This window comes from Carlito syrichta, unplaced genomic scaffold (assembly GCF_000164805.1).
Source record: "Carlito syrichta isolate Samal-C Ts95f unplaced genomic scaffold, Tarsius_syrichta-2.0.1 Scaffold315850, whole genome shotgun sequence".
Taxonomy (NCBI): Eukaryota; Metazoa; Chordata; class Mammalia; order Primates; family Tarsiidae; genus Carlito; species Carlito syrichta.
This window is the reverse complement of record NW_007259946.1, coordinates 342,696-358,089: the sequence shown is the minus strand read 5'-3', so window position 1 is coordinate 358,089 and position 15,394 is coordinate 342,696. Positions and strand designations below refer to the sequence as shown.

The 15,394-nt window shown below is 40.9% G+C and overlaps 1 protein-coding gene across 2 annotated transcripts in view; it reads right to left on the bottom strand.

Moving 5' to 3' along the window:
* VPS13D (vacuolar protein sorting 13 homolog D) overlaps nucleotides 1-15,394 on the bottom strand; it is a 255,403-nt gene that overhangs the window by 91,166 nt on the left and 148,843 nt on the right. For both annotated transcript variants that reach the window (XM_021706673.1, XM_008073459.2), the window contains 5 exons: nucleotides 14,327-14,443; nucleotides 13,351-13,500; nucleotides 9,252-9,401; nucleotides 8,259-8,355; nucleotides 5,974-6,122 (listed from right to left, as the gene is read on the bottom strand). In XM_021706673.1, the coding sequence (XP_021562348.1) occupies nucleotides 5,974-6,122; nucleotides 8,259-8,355; nucleotides 9,252-9,401; nucleotides 13,351-13,500; nucleotides 14,327-14,443 (663 nt within the window). The remainder of the gene's footprint in view (nucleotides 1-5,973; nucleotides 6,123-8,258; nucleotides 8,356-9,251; nucleotides 9,402-13,350; nucleotides 13,501-14,326; nucleotides 14,444-15,394) is intronic.

Below are 15,394 nucleotides of genomic sequence, written 5' to 3'. Positions count from 1 at the left end.
CTGGCCACCGCACTCCAGTCTGGGTGACAGAGTAAGACTCCGACTCAAAAAAAAAAAAAAAACTGGAAAAAAAGATTACTTGCAACTTTTCTTTTTTCTTTTCAGTGGAGTCTCATGCTTTCACCCAGGCTGGAGTGCGGTGGCACGCGTGCAGTGGCACGCTCACAGCCACTGCAGCCTCTGCTTCTGGGCTCAGGCAATCCTTCTGCCTCAGCCTTCCAAGCAGCTGGAACTATAGGCATGCGCCACCACACCGGGCTAATTTTTTGATTTACTGTAGAGACTCGGTCTCACCAAGTTGCCCAGGCTGGTCTCAAAACCCTGGGCTCAGGCAATCCTCTCGCCTCTGCCTCCCAAAGTGCTGGGATCACAGGTTTGAGCTACCATGCCCAGCCAACTTTCATCAAAAACAAAACTTTTAAAAAGAGCTTCTAAAATTAAAGAATATAAAAGATCAATAACCTGATAGAAAAATCGACAAGTGACTTAATCAGACATATGGGTTAGGAAAAGAAATAGCAGAATAAAAGATTACAGGCTCAGCCTGTAATCCCAGCACTTTTGGGGGGCCAAGGCGAGTGATTGCCTGAGCCCATGGGTTCGAGACCAGCCCGAGCAACTGCGTGAGAACTCATCTCTACAATAAATAAACAATTAGCCGGGCGTGGTAGCACACACCTGTAGTTCCGGCTACTTGGAAGGCTGAGGCGGAAGGATCGCCAGGGCCCAGCAGGTTGACACTGGGGTGGCCGTGAGTGTGCCACTGCACTCCGGTCTGGGCGACAAAGTGAGACTCCAACTCCAAGAAAAAAGAAAACAATGAAAAAGACAGAAACAATAACTAGAAGGGCAGATATCAAGAATAGGCATGGGCAGGGGGAGGGTGGTGGTCAGCAATATAAAAAATGGCAGAGGACTCTACATGGAAAGGGTAGAAAAAAGTTCACTAGATTTGGTGCCTTGGGAAGTCACTGAAAACCTCCTACTATATAATTCAGAACAAAACATTTTAGAGATTAAGAGCAACCTCAAGTTAATTCAGCCTAATACACTCTCTATCTTTTCTTGGTATAAATAAAGCCAAAGAAGCCAGGCTCGGTGGCTCAGCCTGTAATCTCGCGCCTTTGGGAGGCTGAGGTGAGTGGATTGCCTGAGCCCATGGGTTCGAGACCCGCCTGGGCAGCGAGACCTCATCTCTACAATAAATCTAAAAATCAGCTGGGCGTGGTAGCGCATGCCTGTAATTCCAGCTACTCAGAAGGCTGAGGTGGAAGGATCACTGGAGCCCAGCAGGTCGAGCCTGCAGTGGCCGGGAGCAGCCACTGCACTCCAGTCTGGGCAACAGAGTGAGACTCCAACTCACAAAAAAAAATAAAATAAAATAAAGCCAAAGAAATGTTAAGAGGATGGCCTAAAGTCACGTAGCTAGCTATAAGATTTTAGACTCGAATGCGCTCATTTTCACAATAGCAACTACCTACTTCGTAGAAAGCATGAAAGCCAGAATGCAGGATTATATTGTATCTCCTGAAAAACTTTTTGCTATTCATTCCCCTACACCTTGTCCATTCTCGTGATGAACAATGATAAAATAAGTAAGCATGCCTTATTTTCTGCATTTCACTGTTGGAGAAACTGAGGTTCAATAAGCTTAACCGCTTTGGTCACAGATATACAATAAATATACTGGGAAAGTCAGGTACTGACAATGTGGTCTCATTTTGCTTTGCCAATGTAACTCTCAGCATTACTTTCTTCTCAGAGAAGAGGAAATGAGATCAAAACAAAGGCTTAAGGCAAAATGCCTTTTTACCCCAACTTCCTCATTGAAACCAAATATCAAAGAATCACACACAGCAGCAAAGACTTTGAAACCTCTACCAAGTTGTCAAAACCTTCATGATAAACACTATTTCCAAAGACCAAAGTGCCTTGTCTGAACCACAGAAACATTCTGGTCCTTGAGTAAAAATGATCTTTACCTAGTCACTGACTATATCTAGAACTCCCACCTTTAACATAGCGGAGCCATAGCCTATTGGTATGCATTATTCTGCCACCTTCAGGTTGATCTGGTCAGTCACAGAAGATGAGATGAGAGGGAAAGAGCCTCATAGGGCTTATCCTTGCAGTAACTAATGAGACTAATGAAATACAGTAGTATACAAAGTTGATGCTGATTTACTCAAGTAGCAGACAGTTTCCTATTATAAAATGTATTCTGGAGAAGGCAATCCTATGCTCATAAGTGCCCAATAAAAATAGGAAACTTGTCTATTCCTACCTCCCCACACAAAAACTGAAGTCTTCCAGAGACTTTATAGAGTTGAAAGAAGAAATACTGCCTATATACCATAAGGTCTCAGATCACAAAGCTATTCCCTCGACCATGTCCTTTTCTTTCCCAGTTTATCCTGCACTAAACAAAACTGTCTGGAATTCATTCTTTAAAGGTTTATTTATGGTACATAGAGACTGTTTATGTGAAGCCGGGTATTTGCCTATTTCCCTCTTGGGACGATGTTTAAAACTACAGGGATATTTCCCTCTCTGGCACTTTCTGAAATACAATTAACAATACTGGATCTTTTTCCCTTTTAACAAATCTGGTTTTTATTTAGGGAGGGGAGGAAAAAAGTAAAGGGTCTGAAGTTTCCCAACAAATTATTTCAAGCCTTTGAGAAGACAGTTTTAGGCTTTTTAAATAGTGTCTTTGTTTGAAATTCCCCCTAACGCCCCCCCCCCACTCTGACCATTAAAATGTGGGTTTTCTTCCAAACTAGATTGCTCAATTAAAGCCCTTCTTTTGTAATACCCCAATGCTCTAAATGGAAAAAGAACTGCTGTAGGCCACCTTGTGAAAACTTTTAAAGGTTCCTGGCCACTTTTGATCTTTAAAAAAAAAATTCAAAACACTGATAAACTACCTGGCATTTTCAACATTACTACGCCACTCTCACACACGCAAACTTGGGAGAATGATGGAGAGAGCGGGAGTAGGGGAGGAACGCGGTGCTGTCATCTCTGCGTTTGTGAAGTGGGACTATCATTTCCCCCTTCTTCCATCACAGAGTAAGGAATTCAGTTGAGATAGCAGACGTGAAACTGCTTTGAGTCCTTTTAAACAGACACTATATCAGGCAACAATGTACCCTCACTGTAAACCTGAAGAGACTTCCCTCTGAGATTTCTGACAGCCTCACTTCGGGCCTGGAGTCAGGAGAATCAAGATAATTATTCCTTCAATACCAAAGACATGGCTTACCTTTTAGTCAGACTGTCGTGATTCCTGCTCAGGGAGAGACCTCCATTTTCTAAGCGCACACTTTTAGTCATTACATATTCATCTAAAAGAGCATATTGCCCTCTCTAAGAGCTACTAATAAAGGCATATTACTCTGTTAGAAAACTCTTTGAATAAATGACATTACTTTATGAGTCCCAGACTCCACCAGGAGAACTCAAGACACAGTAAAATGGTGCCTTCCACAAGCTGAGAATTTAACTCTGAAGTCCCAATTCCCAGTGCCCTGTTGGAAACGTGAACTTACTGCACTCAGTATGCCCCCCACACACCTCGTAACATCGCTGCTCCATTTAATTTGTTTAACAATGATTTGAAAAATGCCTTGAAAATGTTCCTTCAATACAGTGCCAGATGAAACATTCAACTTAAATGACTTCCAGTTTACTGTACGCAGGGTGCACGCACATGCCTCAGTACCCTGCAACTGGGGGCTGGAACTACCTCAGTTGCAGAACCTCAGACTGCTTTTGTCAGTCTGGCAAGTTTTCTTCTGGGAGCAATTTGAAAGAAATAGTTAGGTGTCTATGTTTCTTAATAAGATGATTTTAAAAACAACAAGCCCTCAATTCTCAGGAAATGCTTAGCATGGGTGTGCTGGGTGAGTGCCAAGTGTTCTGGGGGAAGATATACTTTATCAAACAAACCCATTCCAGAGGTCACATAAGTCAAGTGGATACTTGTGGATATTAGCAAGATAGTGGCTTTCCCATGGTTTTCCCCTCACTCCCATGCTAACTATAAGTATCTTCAATCTCCTGGGAAACATGAAATTAAAGCACATCAAGTCTGTTGGGCAGGGAGGAGAGAAGGGTGCTGGCTGCTCTAGGGATGGCCGCAGGAATGCTTCCTGCTTGTGGGCTTCTGACCAGCACTCCCAGCTGCACGTCCCCAGTCTGTCACCCCAGTGAAACAGTCACCCACCCTACTCTTACCCAAATAGGATCTGATGCTGACCAGACTACTGTCTCTTTACCTATAAGTCTGTTTTGGAAGCTGTGAGTTAGCAGACCATAGGTCTCATGAGGTCCACACATGTGCTTTGTTAGGCCCACAAGGTTTAAAAAAAAAAAAAATTGAATTGGTTGCCAACTTTTAAAACCAGGAGATTCCACATAAAAAAAAATCCAGATTTTCGGTTTCTCTTTAAAAATCTGAAGATATGGCAACCCTGGGTTCACATTCCCCCATGACAACCATCGGTTGGAACCGAGCTGCGACTGTCCCTTCAGATGGAGCACGCTCAGTCTGCCATGGCCCCGCCACTCTGTCCCCTCGCATCTCTAGATTTACTCCTTACCTGCTCATATCTCTGGCTGTCCCTGCTCAGCAAGAGACCATCTTGCAGCATCTTAGAGGAGGAAGCCAGGGTAGTGGGAAAGGAGCTTACACTAGTGGATAGTGGGAAGATGGAGGTATTAGTAACCATCATCAAGTGCAACAGAGGAAAGAACTAGAACCCATGGGCACAAGTTGCAAGAAGGTAGATTTTGACTCAAACTAAGGAAAGACTTTCCAGCAATCATCTGGTTGTACTCATGCTCTTATTACTACTAGCTACATAGGCTTGAGTAACAAAACACTTGGAACTTCAATTTCCCTGTCTACCGAGCAAGGGTATCATTGAGGACTCACAGGCCCCAAATTCTCTGATTCCTTATCTTCTAGGCAGCAGCATAGTATAGTGGGGGGAAAAATAGACTTTAGAGTCAGACAGCCTTGAATTTGAATCGCAGCCCTCTCGCTTACTTAAAATATATTGTGTTGCGAAAATGAACATCGCTTACTTAAAATATATTTTGTTGCTGAAAATGAACACAGTGTTCAGGTTGTATCTATTAAGTTATCAAGACAGTTTGTAGAAGTGTTACATCCTGATACAGTGGTAGAGAGGCCACATCCCAATGGGTTTGTGGGTTGAGTCTACTTTAAAGGTGGCAGAACATTTCCTACTGACAATCATTCAAGAAGAGGTAGATACTTAGGAGAAAGAACTAGGAGGGCAGACAAGTCTTCGGCACAAAAGGAAGATAACTGTCTTGATTTTGGGTTTTCTCTTGAGTCTGGGAGCAACCTTGGCAAAAGACTTTTATCTCACTGAGGTAAGCCAGGAGCTCAACAGAGCAGATAGGTTTTACACAATTCCCTGTTTTATTATCTCGAGTTTCTCCTTGATCTTTAGCAAAGTCATAGTCAAACATAAAACAAAGACAAGTATATGAGAGTCCATAAGCCTTCTAGAAAAGAAAACTTGTAAAAATATCTGCTATGAGCCGGGCTCGGTGGCTCAGCCTGTAATCCCGCGCCTTTGGGAGGCTGAGGTGAGTGGATTGCCTGAGCCCACGGGTTCGAGACCCGCCTGGGCAGGCGAGACCTCATCTCTACAATAAATCAAAAAATCAGCCGGGCGTGGTAGCGCGCGCTTCTAATTCTGGCTACTTGGAAGGCTGAGGCAGAAGGATCACCAGAGCCCAGCGTGTCGAGGTTGCGGTGGCCGGGAGCGGCCACTGCACTCCAGTCTGGGCGACCGAGTGAGACTCCAACTCAAAAAAAAAAAAAAAAATCTGCTATGAATGATGATGATGAGGGACAGAAAAAGCAAACAGTAAACACATTAATTCTTTCCAAAGAAAAGTCATTTAAAAAAACGTATCCAGACATCAGCTCACCTTAAGATCCAATGGTAGCTTGTTGGAGGTGAACACACTTAGCTTGATCTGGGGAATGCTGATTTTAAGGTTTTCAAAGTAGTATCGAACTGGTGTTCCACCTTGTTCAACTGTCTTTTCATGGAGATTTTCATCGTACTTTTCCACCTCTGGTACAAAGGCAGAAGTGAAAAAAAAAAAAAGTTTCCTTAGCCTCATGACTCAAATACTTGTATCTACACTGAGAAAGTTCATCAAAAAAAATTTACATTACATCTATCAGGCTCATTTAGTTTTTGAACATTTGGTAAAGTGTATAGTATCCTGATGTCATTTCTTTGTAAACGCAGATCTATTTTGTGTTGTTTATCAAAAGAGTAGACTAGCTTAATCTTTTAACTTGTGACTCTATACCATCTAGCAGATGTCATCTTTGGAAAAATAATCCAGGTGGGAAAGCCAAAGATCACAGGTGTGTTTGCTGGCAATAGTTTCTAGAAACTATTGTTGTTGATGTTATTGTTATTATCAATGACTCAGATTATCTAATTTATTTTCATAAGATGATATCCAAATAAGAATTTGGAATGCAGTGTAAATGAATCATAATGAACAATATCACCAATTAAATATAAATCTGAATGAAACATAAACCTGAAAAAGAATCAGGCTGCAGACTATAAAGAGCTCACATCACTACAAGCAGCACGCTCTCTCCCAAACGGTAGATATACATTTAAGTAGGACACTCAAGGCAGAATTTTTAATTGCCATCCCATGAAATAAAAGGATTAACACAGGATAAAACAAAGCAATGTGCTCTTTGCACCTGATGCTGCACCCACATCCAGCTGGGCAGCCTATCTCCCCTTGGCTTCATGTGCCTTAGAAATAAAACCAGAGAGCATGCACATACATACTTCAGTTCTACTACAGAAAAAGGATCCTGCAATAGAGACCTGCCTATCTATGCTCAGGAAAGAGGAGCAGTTGTAGAGAGCATGGCAGCTAGTCTAAGGAGCAACATGACTAGGCTTGTGATCTGAGGGCTGCATGCAGGCTTGGTCCTATTGGCACTAGTGACAAAGGACCAGAAATATGGAAAGCAACCTCTTCATCAGCTCTCACTCCAACAGAAGGCAGACAAGGATTTTACAAAAGTATAAATCCACTATACAATGCTTGGAGAAAAATTTATTAGAGCAAATTATAAGGAAACATACAAGAAAAGCATGTCCAATCAAATTTAAAGTAAAATTTTATGGGAAGGTACCAAAATAGAAAGGCTACCTGGCAGGCAGGCTCCCAAGTGGCTGTCTGAATACAAATAAACACTGGCATTCCAACCCGAAGTGGAAAACACAGCATTAAACAGACAGGATCTTGCTCTTGATCCCAAATACTCTTAAAGCTTAAATTCTAAATTTGGGATAAAAAGAACAAAATATTTTTCTTGCATTGTGTGTATGTATGTACATATGTACACACATTCCCATGATTTTTTTTTTCTCTAGCCAACACAGGCAGATAAAATAAAAGTCTTTTTCTTATCATTTATTCAGGCTCAATATTTAGTTTAGGCTTTGAAAGACTGACCACTATTGACTTCTTTTTAAGCTGTATAATTAGCCCTGAAAAGTTCATCTAAAAGCAGGAGAAAGGGGCATGATGAAGAATCTAAAATAAAGACAAAGATAAAATTATTTCTGCAGCACTGCTGGAATTTTTTGGTTTTTCAAAAATAGCTTATCTTACTCCCATCTTAAAAAAAAAAAGTAAAGCAACTAGAAACCTTTGTAATTACATTAAGGCATGGGGTATGGATGTCAAAAGTTAACGAATTGAGGTTAGTCAATTTTATTTTCTCAACTAAACCAAAGGAACTGCCAATGGGATTTCTGATTCTTGGCCCTGAGTCTGTTTAGCAAACAAAGGTTAGAAAACAAAGTGGTTTGCTAAATGATTAACATCATTTTTGTTATCCTAGAGCAGATGAATTAAAAAAAAAATGCAAAACAAACAGGAATAGTATATTGCTTCCCAAAGGCTCACCTCTGGATATTCCAAGATACCAAAGATCCTCTGAGTAGCTGCCTTAGTTCACAGATATAACTCAGACAAGTAACACTTTGAAAGAGAACAGCTGAAGCACAAACTTTAGCTTCCTAGCTCTGGATGAGAAGTAAAAAGGGAGCTTGTCAGGCATCCAGGGCTATGTATTTTAACAAACAGACTGAAAATTATGAAATAAAAAGATTAATCCTTGGGCCAATTCTCAGATACAAATGTAGAACATTCAACATTACCTGATTCTGCTTGGTCATAGCCAAAGAAACTTAGCAGTTTCAGGAGCAGTTTCTCCTCAATTTGCACTGTGAATCTCTGAGCTGTGATCATCAGGTGCTAGACAGAAAGGAATTCTGATTTACAGTTTGAACGCCATAAGGAACTTTCATCTGTGCCATTAAGAAGGCCCCAAAGGCATAGTATGGTTTATTTCCTCATGTGACTTTATAACCATATGCCAAATTATTTCTGGCTTATCTCTCTATACACTGTTATAATTAACTAAAAACTCCAGAAGATGTTTAGTAGACATTTCACTACCCTATTGTTTGGTTCCTGGGTACTTGGGTCTTGTTAGGATCACAGCTTCAGATGCACTATGGCAGATGAATGGGTTGGTGCTGTGCTCAGAGGGACAGCAGCTAGTTTAAGAAGGAGCATGATAGGGCTTGTGACCTGAGGCATGCATGGGGATCAGAAAGGGGAGAAGCAACCTCTTCTTTGGATCCTACTTTTCCAGAATTTGTTGTTAGAAAAGCTAGTTTGTACATGAAGATTTCTCTGAGAAAGAGTTTATAACTTTTGAACTATTTGCTTTCAGTAAACAGTGTGCTAATTTATGTAGCAATGTGTCTCTCCCAAGGTCAGACCCATCACAGTCCTTTCCCAGTATCTCAGGATTATTTTATTTTTAATAACAGATCTGGATCGTGCCTGTTCCTGACCAATTTAGAAGATGCTACACTTTACTACAGAGACTTCATACAGACTCTGGCCCCTATGGATTTAGTACTATCAAACTATCACCTGCAAGGTCACTGAAAACACAACTGAGAATATAAAGTGCCAAGAGAAGCAGTTCCTGTAAATTTCCCTAAACAATCAGCTCAGTCCCATGTCGCCTAACCCTAAAAACATCAGCACCCTGTACTGCGACTCTGAGACCTGGCTGTAAGAGAACACATCAACCTTCCAGCACAGTATCGCCCCACATGCCTCCCCCAGTAGCCCACCTTGTAGATGTTGGTCAGCGCACTCTTATTGGGGTACTTCACCGCATTGACTTGCACGGCAGGGCCAGTCTCGATGATCTCATTCTCATTGCTCAGGGGAGTCACATAGAGCATGAAGGGCTGAGTAGTCCCAATGAGCTGATTGTCCACCTAGGCCATGAAAAAGCAGCAAAGCAGAAACAAACACAGACAAGCTGTTAGGTCTTCATGTTTACCCTTGAGTGGTGCTCACAGTGTGCAGGGTAATCAGAAAGCACCCTTGCCATTTCACTCTGGCTCAACATCAGCTCATTATGACCAGTCATCATGAAAGCAGTGATCATGAAAATAGAGTCTATACTTTGTTAGGTGAGTGCTTCACTAAGAGAATAGGCTTTAATTTTTCTCACCACAAAAATGAACAGTACGTGAGGGTGACACATATTAGCTCAATTTAACCACACTTTATCATACACGTATTTCAAAGCATCATGTTTTACACAACGAATACACACAATTTTTATTTGTCAATTAAAACATTAGTGAATGAACTGAAAATAAAATTTTTAATTAAAAAACAAACAGGTGAATACTATGTGCCAACCATAGTACCAAATATGCTAGCCACTTCCTACGCATTATTTCAAAAGTCACATGATACCTATGTGTTATTAGACTAAGGGTCTAATAATGACCACCACCTCATGAACACTGTCCTCATTTTACAGATAAAGCAGCTGAGGAGAGAGGCTCTTGCTTAAGGTCACACAGCTGGTCAATGGCAGAACTAGACCTTGAATCCAGGTCTGTATGACACCAAACCCAGTGCTCTTCATCACTGTTATGGATGCTTCTCTCTTGCTCCAAATAACTGAAGAAAATTTAAATTAGAAAGCCAGTAGCTCACATAACAGTCCTCTATCCTAAAGTCATCAGGATAGAAACAATGAAGTCAGTGGCCTTAGGGACTGACTACTCTGAATAGCCCACCACCACCGTCATGGAAGGACACTCTGGAAGGACACTCGCTACTCTCAGGTGTGTATGGATGCCCGGAGGTTCCCTGCAGGAAGCAGCCATCTTCACTTTCTGCTTTCCACCAGAGGTCACCACCAGGAAGAGGAGAGGGGAGAGGTCATCTGCTGGATACCCCCATGAGACTACCTGTAGCACTTTCTACATACCACCTAACATATCGCTTCCTAAAACTGTAAAGGCTAAGTGTTATTCCTCTCCATTTTATAAACAAGTAAACAGAAGCATAGAGAATTTAAATTACCTTCCCACATTCACATAGCTAGTAAAGGGATTCAAATGCAGATATCTTTGTCACCAAATCCTCTGACCTTTCCATTGTACCAACAGATTTCCACAACCATTTTGTGGAAACGGTGCTGATTTTCCTTCTGTAGGTTCCCAGAGCAGGGATAAGGGATAAGGAGGACACTTGGAGTGCCTTTTCCTACTTCTATTCTTGTCCCCTACAAAGTAATCTTCCAAAAAAATAAATATCAAGCCACAGACCTCCTCTGTTTTCTCTTCAGTAGTGACTCTTTCTCTTCTCACCACAGCCTCCAAGGCCTGCATGATCTGGCTGCTTCCACATTTCCCAACTTCATCACACAGCACCCTCCTCCAGACTTGGTGCCATCCCCTTACGAGCCTGCTTACTGCTTCTCAAATATGGGCAAGTCCCTCTTTCCTCAGGGTCTCTGAGTTTTCCTTTATCCATCTCCTATGGTTTGCTCATTCTCTTCCTTAAAGTTTCAGTTCAGCTCTCACTCCCTCAGGAAAATTGTTCCAAGCTGCTTTGTCTAAGGTAGTATCTTATCTAAAGTAGTCCACTTTTATAACAATTATCAGAGGATGTCATTATTTGTTTGCTTGTTTATTTATTAGCCGACTTGCTCCCTAGTTAGCTCAAGAAGAACAAAGGCCACATCTTTTTAGTTACAACTGGGTCTCCAGAGCCTAGTCCAGTGTCTGACATACAGCTGATGCTTAGGAAGAATTTACTGAATGAATAAAACGTTTCCATCTCATCTAATACATGAAATGACAGCGAAGATCTTGCCTATTCTGCCCTCTCCTTTGCTTTTTCTCTAAACACATCTGATACAAGGCATACTAACTGAGAATTAATAATCCTAGTTTTATTCTCCCAATTAGCTTTGATGCTCCCTAAGGACAGGACCTATGTTTTATATTTTAAAAAATCATCACAGTACTATAACCAGAGGAAATCCTCAAATCTGTTTATTTTCTATGATCTGTAGCACACACCAAATCAACAGGCATTATAGTCAAAAGAATTTCTTTAACATACAAAGTTAAACTGATGAACAGCAAAAGGCTCCTCAGATCTTCTGGATAAGGTCAAAAAAAGCAGGACAAAGAAAAAGCTGCAAGATATTGACTTTCTGTCCACAAATAGGATGTATTAGTCTGAATCCTTTGCTATTGTGATATAAGATAAAAGAAAAAACTCTTCTGAAAAGAGGTTTCAGCATTGACAATCTGGAGCGAACTGAATGACATGTCAAAGAAGCAGAAGAGACCCAGCCATGAGGAGCACACTGTACACTCCCAGTAGGACTGCAGGCTGCCTGCTTGAGGAAAGAACAAGTTGGGTCCTTCTTTTGGAAATGTTTACCAGGAACTAGATTCCAGGACATATTTAAATATTGGTGGAAGGTGGAAAGAAGGGTTCCAAGTATGACGTTACAAAGAGATTATGGAGTTGTTTTCACAGCATGTTAACAGATTTCTGCTAGAAATTGTCAAAATCAACTTTTTCAGAACTCAGAAAGTTAACTAAAAGGCATGCAACAATCCAAGGAGCATTGATTCAAGAAAAGCAGCAAGAACTTGGTAAGAATGGCAAGCTCTGGGGCCTTTTAATCTGTCCTATTTCCATGATTGTCTCCCCATCTCCACAGTAGCGGTGAAAACAGGGCAGCCCTGTGCCACTGGAGGAGCCAGAGAGAACCACAACTCTCCTGGAGCCCCATGCCCAAAGACTGTCAGTATTTGGCTTGTCAGGCATCTCTCTCATTTCTGGCATTGGCAATCTTTGTCCTCTCCTTTTTTCTCCTGACTAGGTGGCTTAGAAACTTATTAATATTATTGTTCCTCCTAAAATACCAACTTCTGATTAAACTGGTTTTCTCTACTGTGGTTGCTGATTTCTAATGAACTGATTTCCACTGGGATCTTTATTATTTCCTTTTGTCTGTTTATTTTGGTTTTAACTAGCTCTTCTTTTCTGAGTTTCTCAAGATAATACCTGAGTTCACTGTTTCGCTGGTGGCTCAAATACCACTTTTAACCATGCATGAGCAGCAGGCACTGCTCCCTCTGATTCTTTTGCACGAGTGGTTCCCTCATGTACATCACTGATCAATACTCTGCTGAATGCTCGATAGGGACCCTCTACGGATCTCCAGAGTTTTCTTTCAATGCAGCTCTTATTGTCTTATATACTGTGGGTGCCTCTGTTTTTTCCAACTCATCTACTCTGCTGGGTTTAGTCTCCCCTCTCAGTGCCAAGACCTGGAAACTTTCTCAAGTCAATAAGCAAGGGCAATTTCAGGGCTCACCTCTTTTCTTTCTCACCTCTCAGGGGACTGGCCTTCATTGCCTGATGTCCAGTGTCTCAAAACTGTTGTCTCCTTATTTTATCTGTATTTTGGGGTCGTTTCAAGTGGGAGAGTAAATCCAGTCCCTGTTACACCACTTTGTCCAGAAGCAAAAGTCTAGCACCCTTGTTTGTTCTCCCAATGATGAACCTCAATTCCTCCAAATGATAGTCAGATGACTTCCTATTGTTCCTTCTACTGGTAAGACGGAGAACCATGAGTCACCATCATCCATGCTACCTTGACTGAGGTATCTAAGTTATTTGTGAACCAGCTATTATATTTGGAATTCTGCTGTATACAGAAAAATTAGTAAGACAAATATAGATTTTTTTAAAAACTATTTTATAGAATGAATTTTTTGAAGGCCACAAGATATGTCCTCCAAAACATTAAAGTTTTTAGAACACCAAACTTTAGATCTGGTTAGGCAATCAGGATGAAAACAAGGAGAATAACCACCTTGGAACTTCTTCCCTTACCTGTACATCTTGTATGCTGAGTTCAAGCATGTGACTAGTTGCCAGCTGTGTATAGTGCACACTGATTCCTGTAAGACTTGCAAAGACCAGTTCTTCTGGGACTTTATTAATTAAGGACAACCCAATTCCACCTTCTAACCTCACAAGCACCTGAAAAGAAACCAAAATATGACAATCTGATTATTATTAAAGCCAAGAGAGTACAAGGAAACAACTGACTTTATATCCTTCTCTCCTCACCTTCGAGCAGAGGAAAACTACTTAGGAGAGTCCTACTGTTCACCTGGATGGCTCAAATGCCAGCATCTCACTGAAAGCCTTCCTTTCTAGGAACAGCCTCCATGCCAGCCAGAACTCCAGAGTGACATGATGATGCTTCTGTCAAAGCACTGACAACATTCTGCAATTCACCATAAAAATCTAATTGTTTGAGATTCTTTCTCCCTATATCGAATGAAAATCCTTAACTGGTTATTCACTGCACTTCCATAACATTTGACACAGTGCCTTATACATAGGCATATGATTTTTAATTGAATAAATATCAAATGAGTGCAATTTTTCATGTTCATCTCATCTTCCTTTTCAACCTTTTCATTCTCTTACCAATGCCCAGAGAGAAGAGAAGGAAGATGTCAGAGTTAACTGGAATTTAAAAAAAAAAACAAAAAACACCAAAAAACTAGTTTGTTTATTCTTTACCTTAAATCTTATATAAATTCAAAATAGTTTAGTCTCCTCTTTGCAAAGTTACTTTAGCAACACTTGCTACATTCTTATTCCACATAATCTTCAGTTGCTACTTACATAACATATTCACTCATTCATGCTGTCACAACAGTAAACACCACAATGCAAAAACCCACATTTACAATCATACAAGGCATAAAGAAAATGTAAAAACTGATAAAACAACAGAGCAAATTTCTAAACAAATGATGACCAAAAAAATAAAATTTCAATATTTAAAACTTACTTCCAATTCCTGCTCTGAATCCGGATTCCTTAATTTCTGCAGCTCTTGTTCAGTAACAGAAAGTTCATCCACTTCATATGATGAACGATCACTTTTCCGCTGGCAGAAATCTGTTATCTGAAGTCAAATAAAACACCATACTGGGAGGGCTCACACTTCCATAGTGAAACCAGTTCTAATCTATGCCAATCATGCAGGTCAAAAGTCACTATCTGCTCAAGAATCTTAAGGAAAAGAATGGTTTCCAAAGCACTGCTAAGATAAGATTTGTGTAATAATAAAGCAAACTAGGTTTTAAGCCTACATGACAAACTCTAAGCTGCAGACCTCAAGAGCTTCATGTAATGGGGTTAGGTATCTGTAGGTGATCTCAAATTATATACCAAGCCCAAATATGCAAACCTCAAGATCACTGTACTCAAGTTTGTCTTAAGAGGAGATTGCTTTTTATTTTTATTTTAGCCCATGCTCTGCTGAAGAGAAGACTGCTTTTTGAAGTGGTACTGGGGATTACGATGTACTAGCTAAGATAGTTTACTGTTACATTCCAGCATCTTTTTTTCCTTAGTTCTCTAATTCCACTGTGACCTGTAAATTCTATCTCCATCAGAGACCTCTCCCCTGAGCTTCAGACCCATATTTACAATGACGTTGGACATTCTCGCATACAGATCACATGCTACCTTAACTCAACAAGCCCAAAACCCAACTCCTCATTTCCCCCACAACTCTGCTGTGTTCATCTCTTGATGATCTGGACTATCATGCTTCAGTTGACCAATTCAGAATTTTGGAGGCCTTTCTTGACTCCTTCCCATCCCTCATTCTCACATTCAATCACTACATCTGTCTGACTCTACTCCCAAATAAGCTCCCATTTCTATTCATTCCTCTCCATCCTCCTCGTGCCTGCCCCTGCCATTTATTTGAGTTCAGGTCATCATAACTTCTCATCTGCATCATGGCAAAAGTCTCCTAACTGGTCTTTATCTCCAGTTTCACTGTACTCTAATTCTCCCCATTGCAACCAGAGTAAGCTATCTAAAAAGAATTTCCAATCCTGCCATT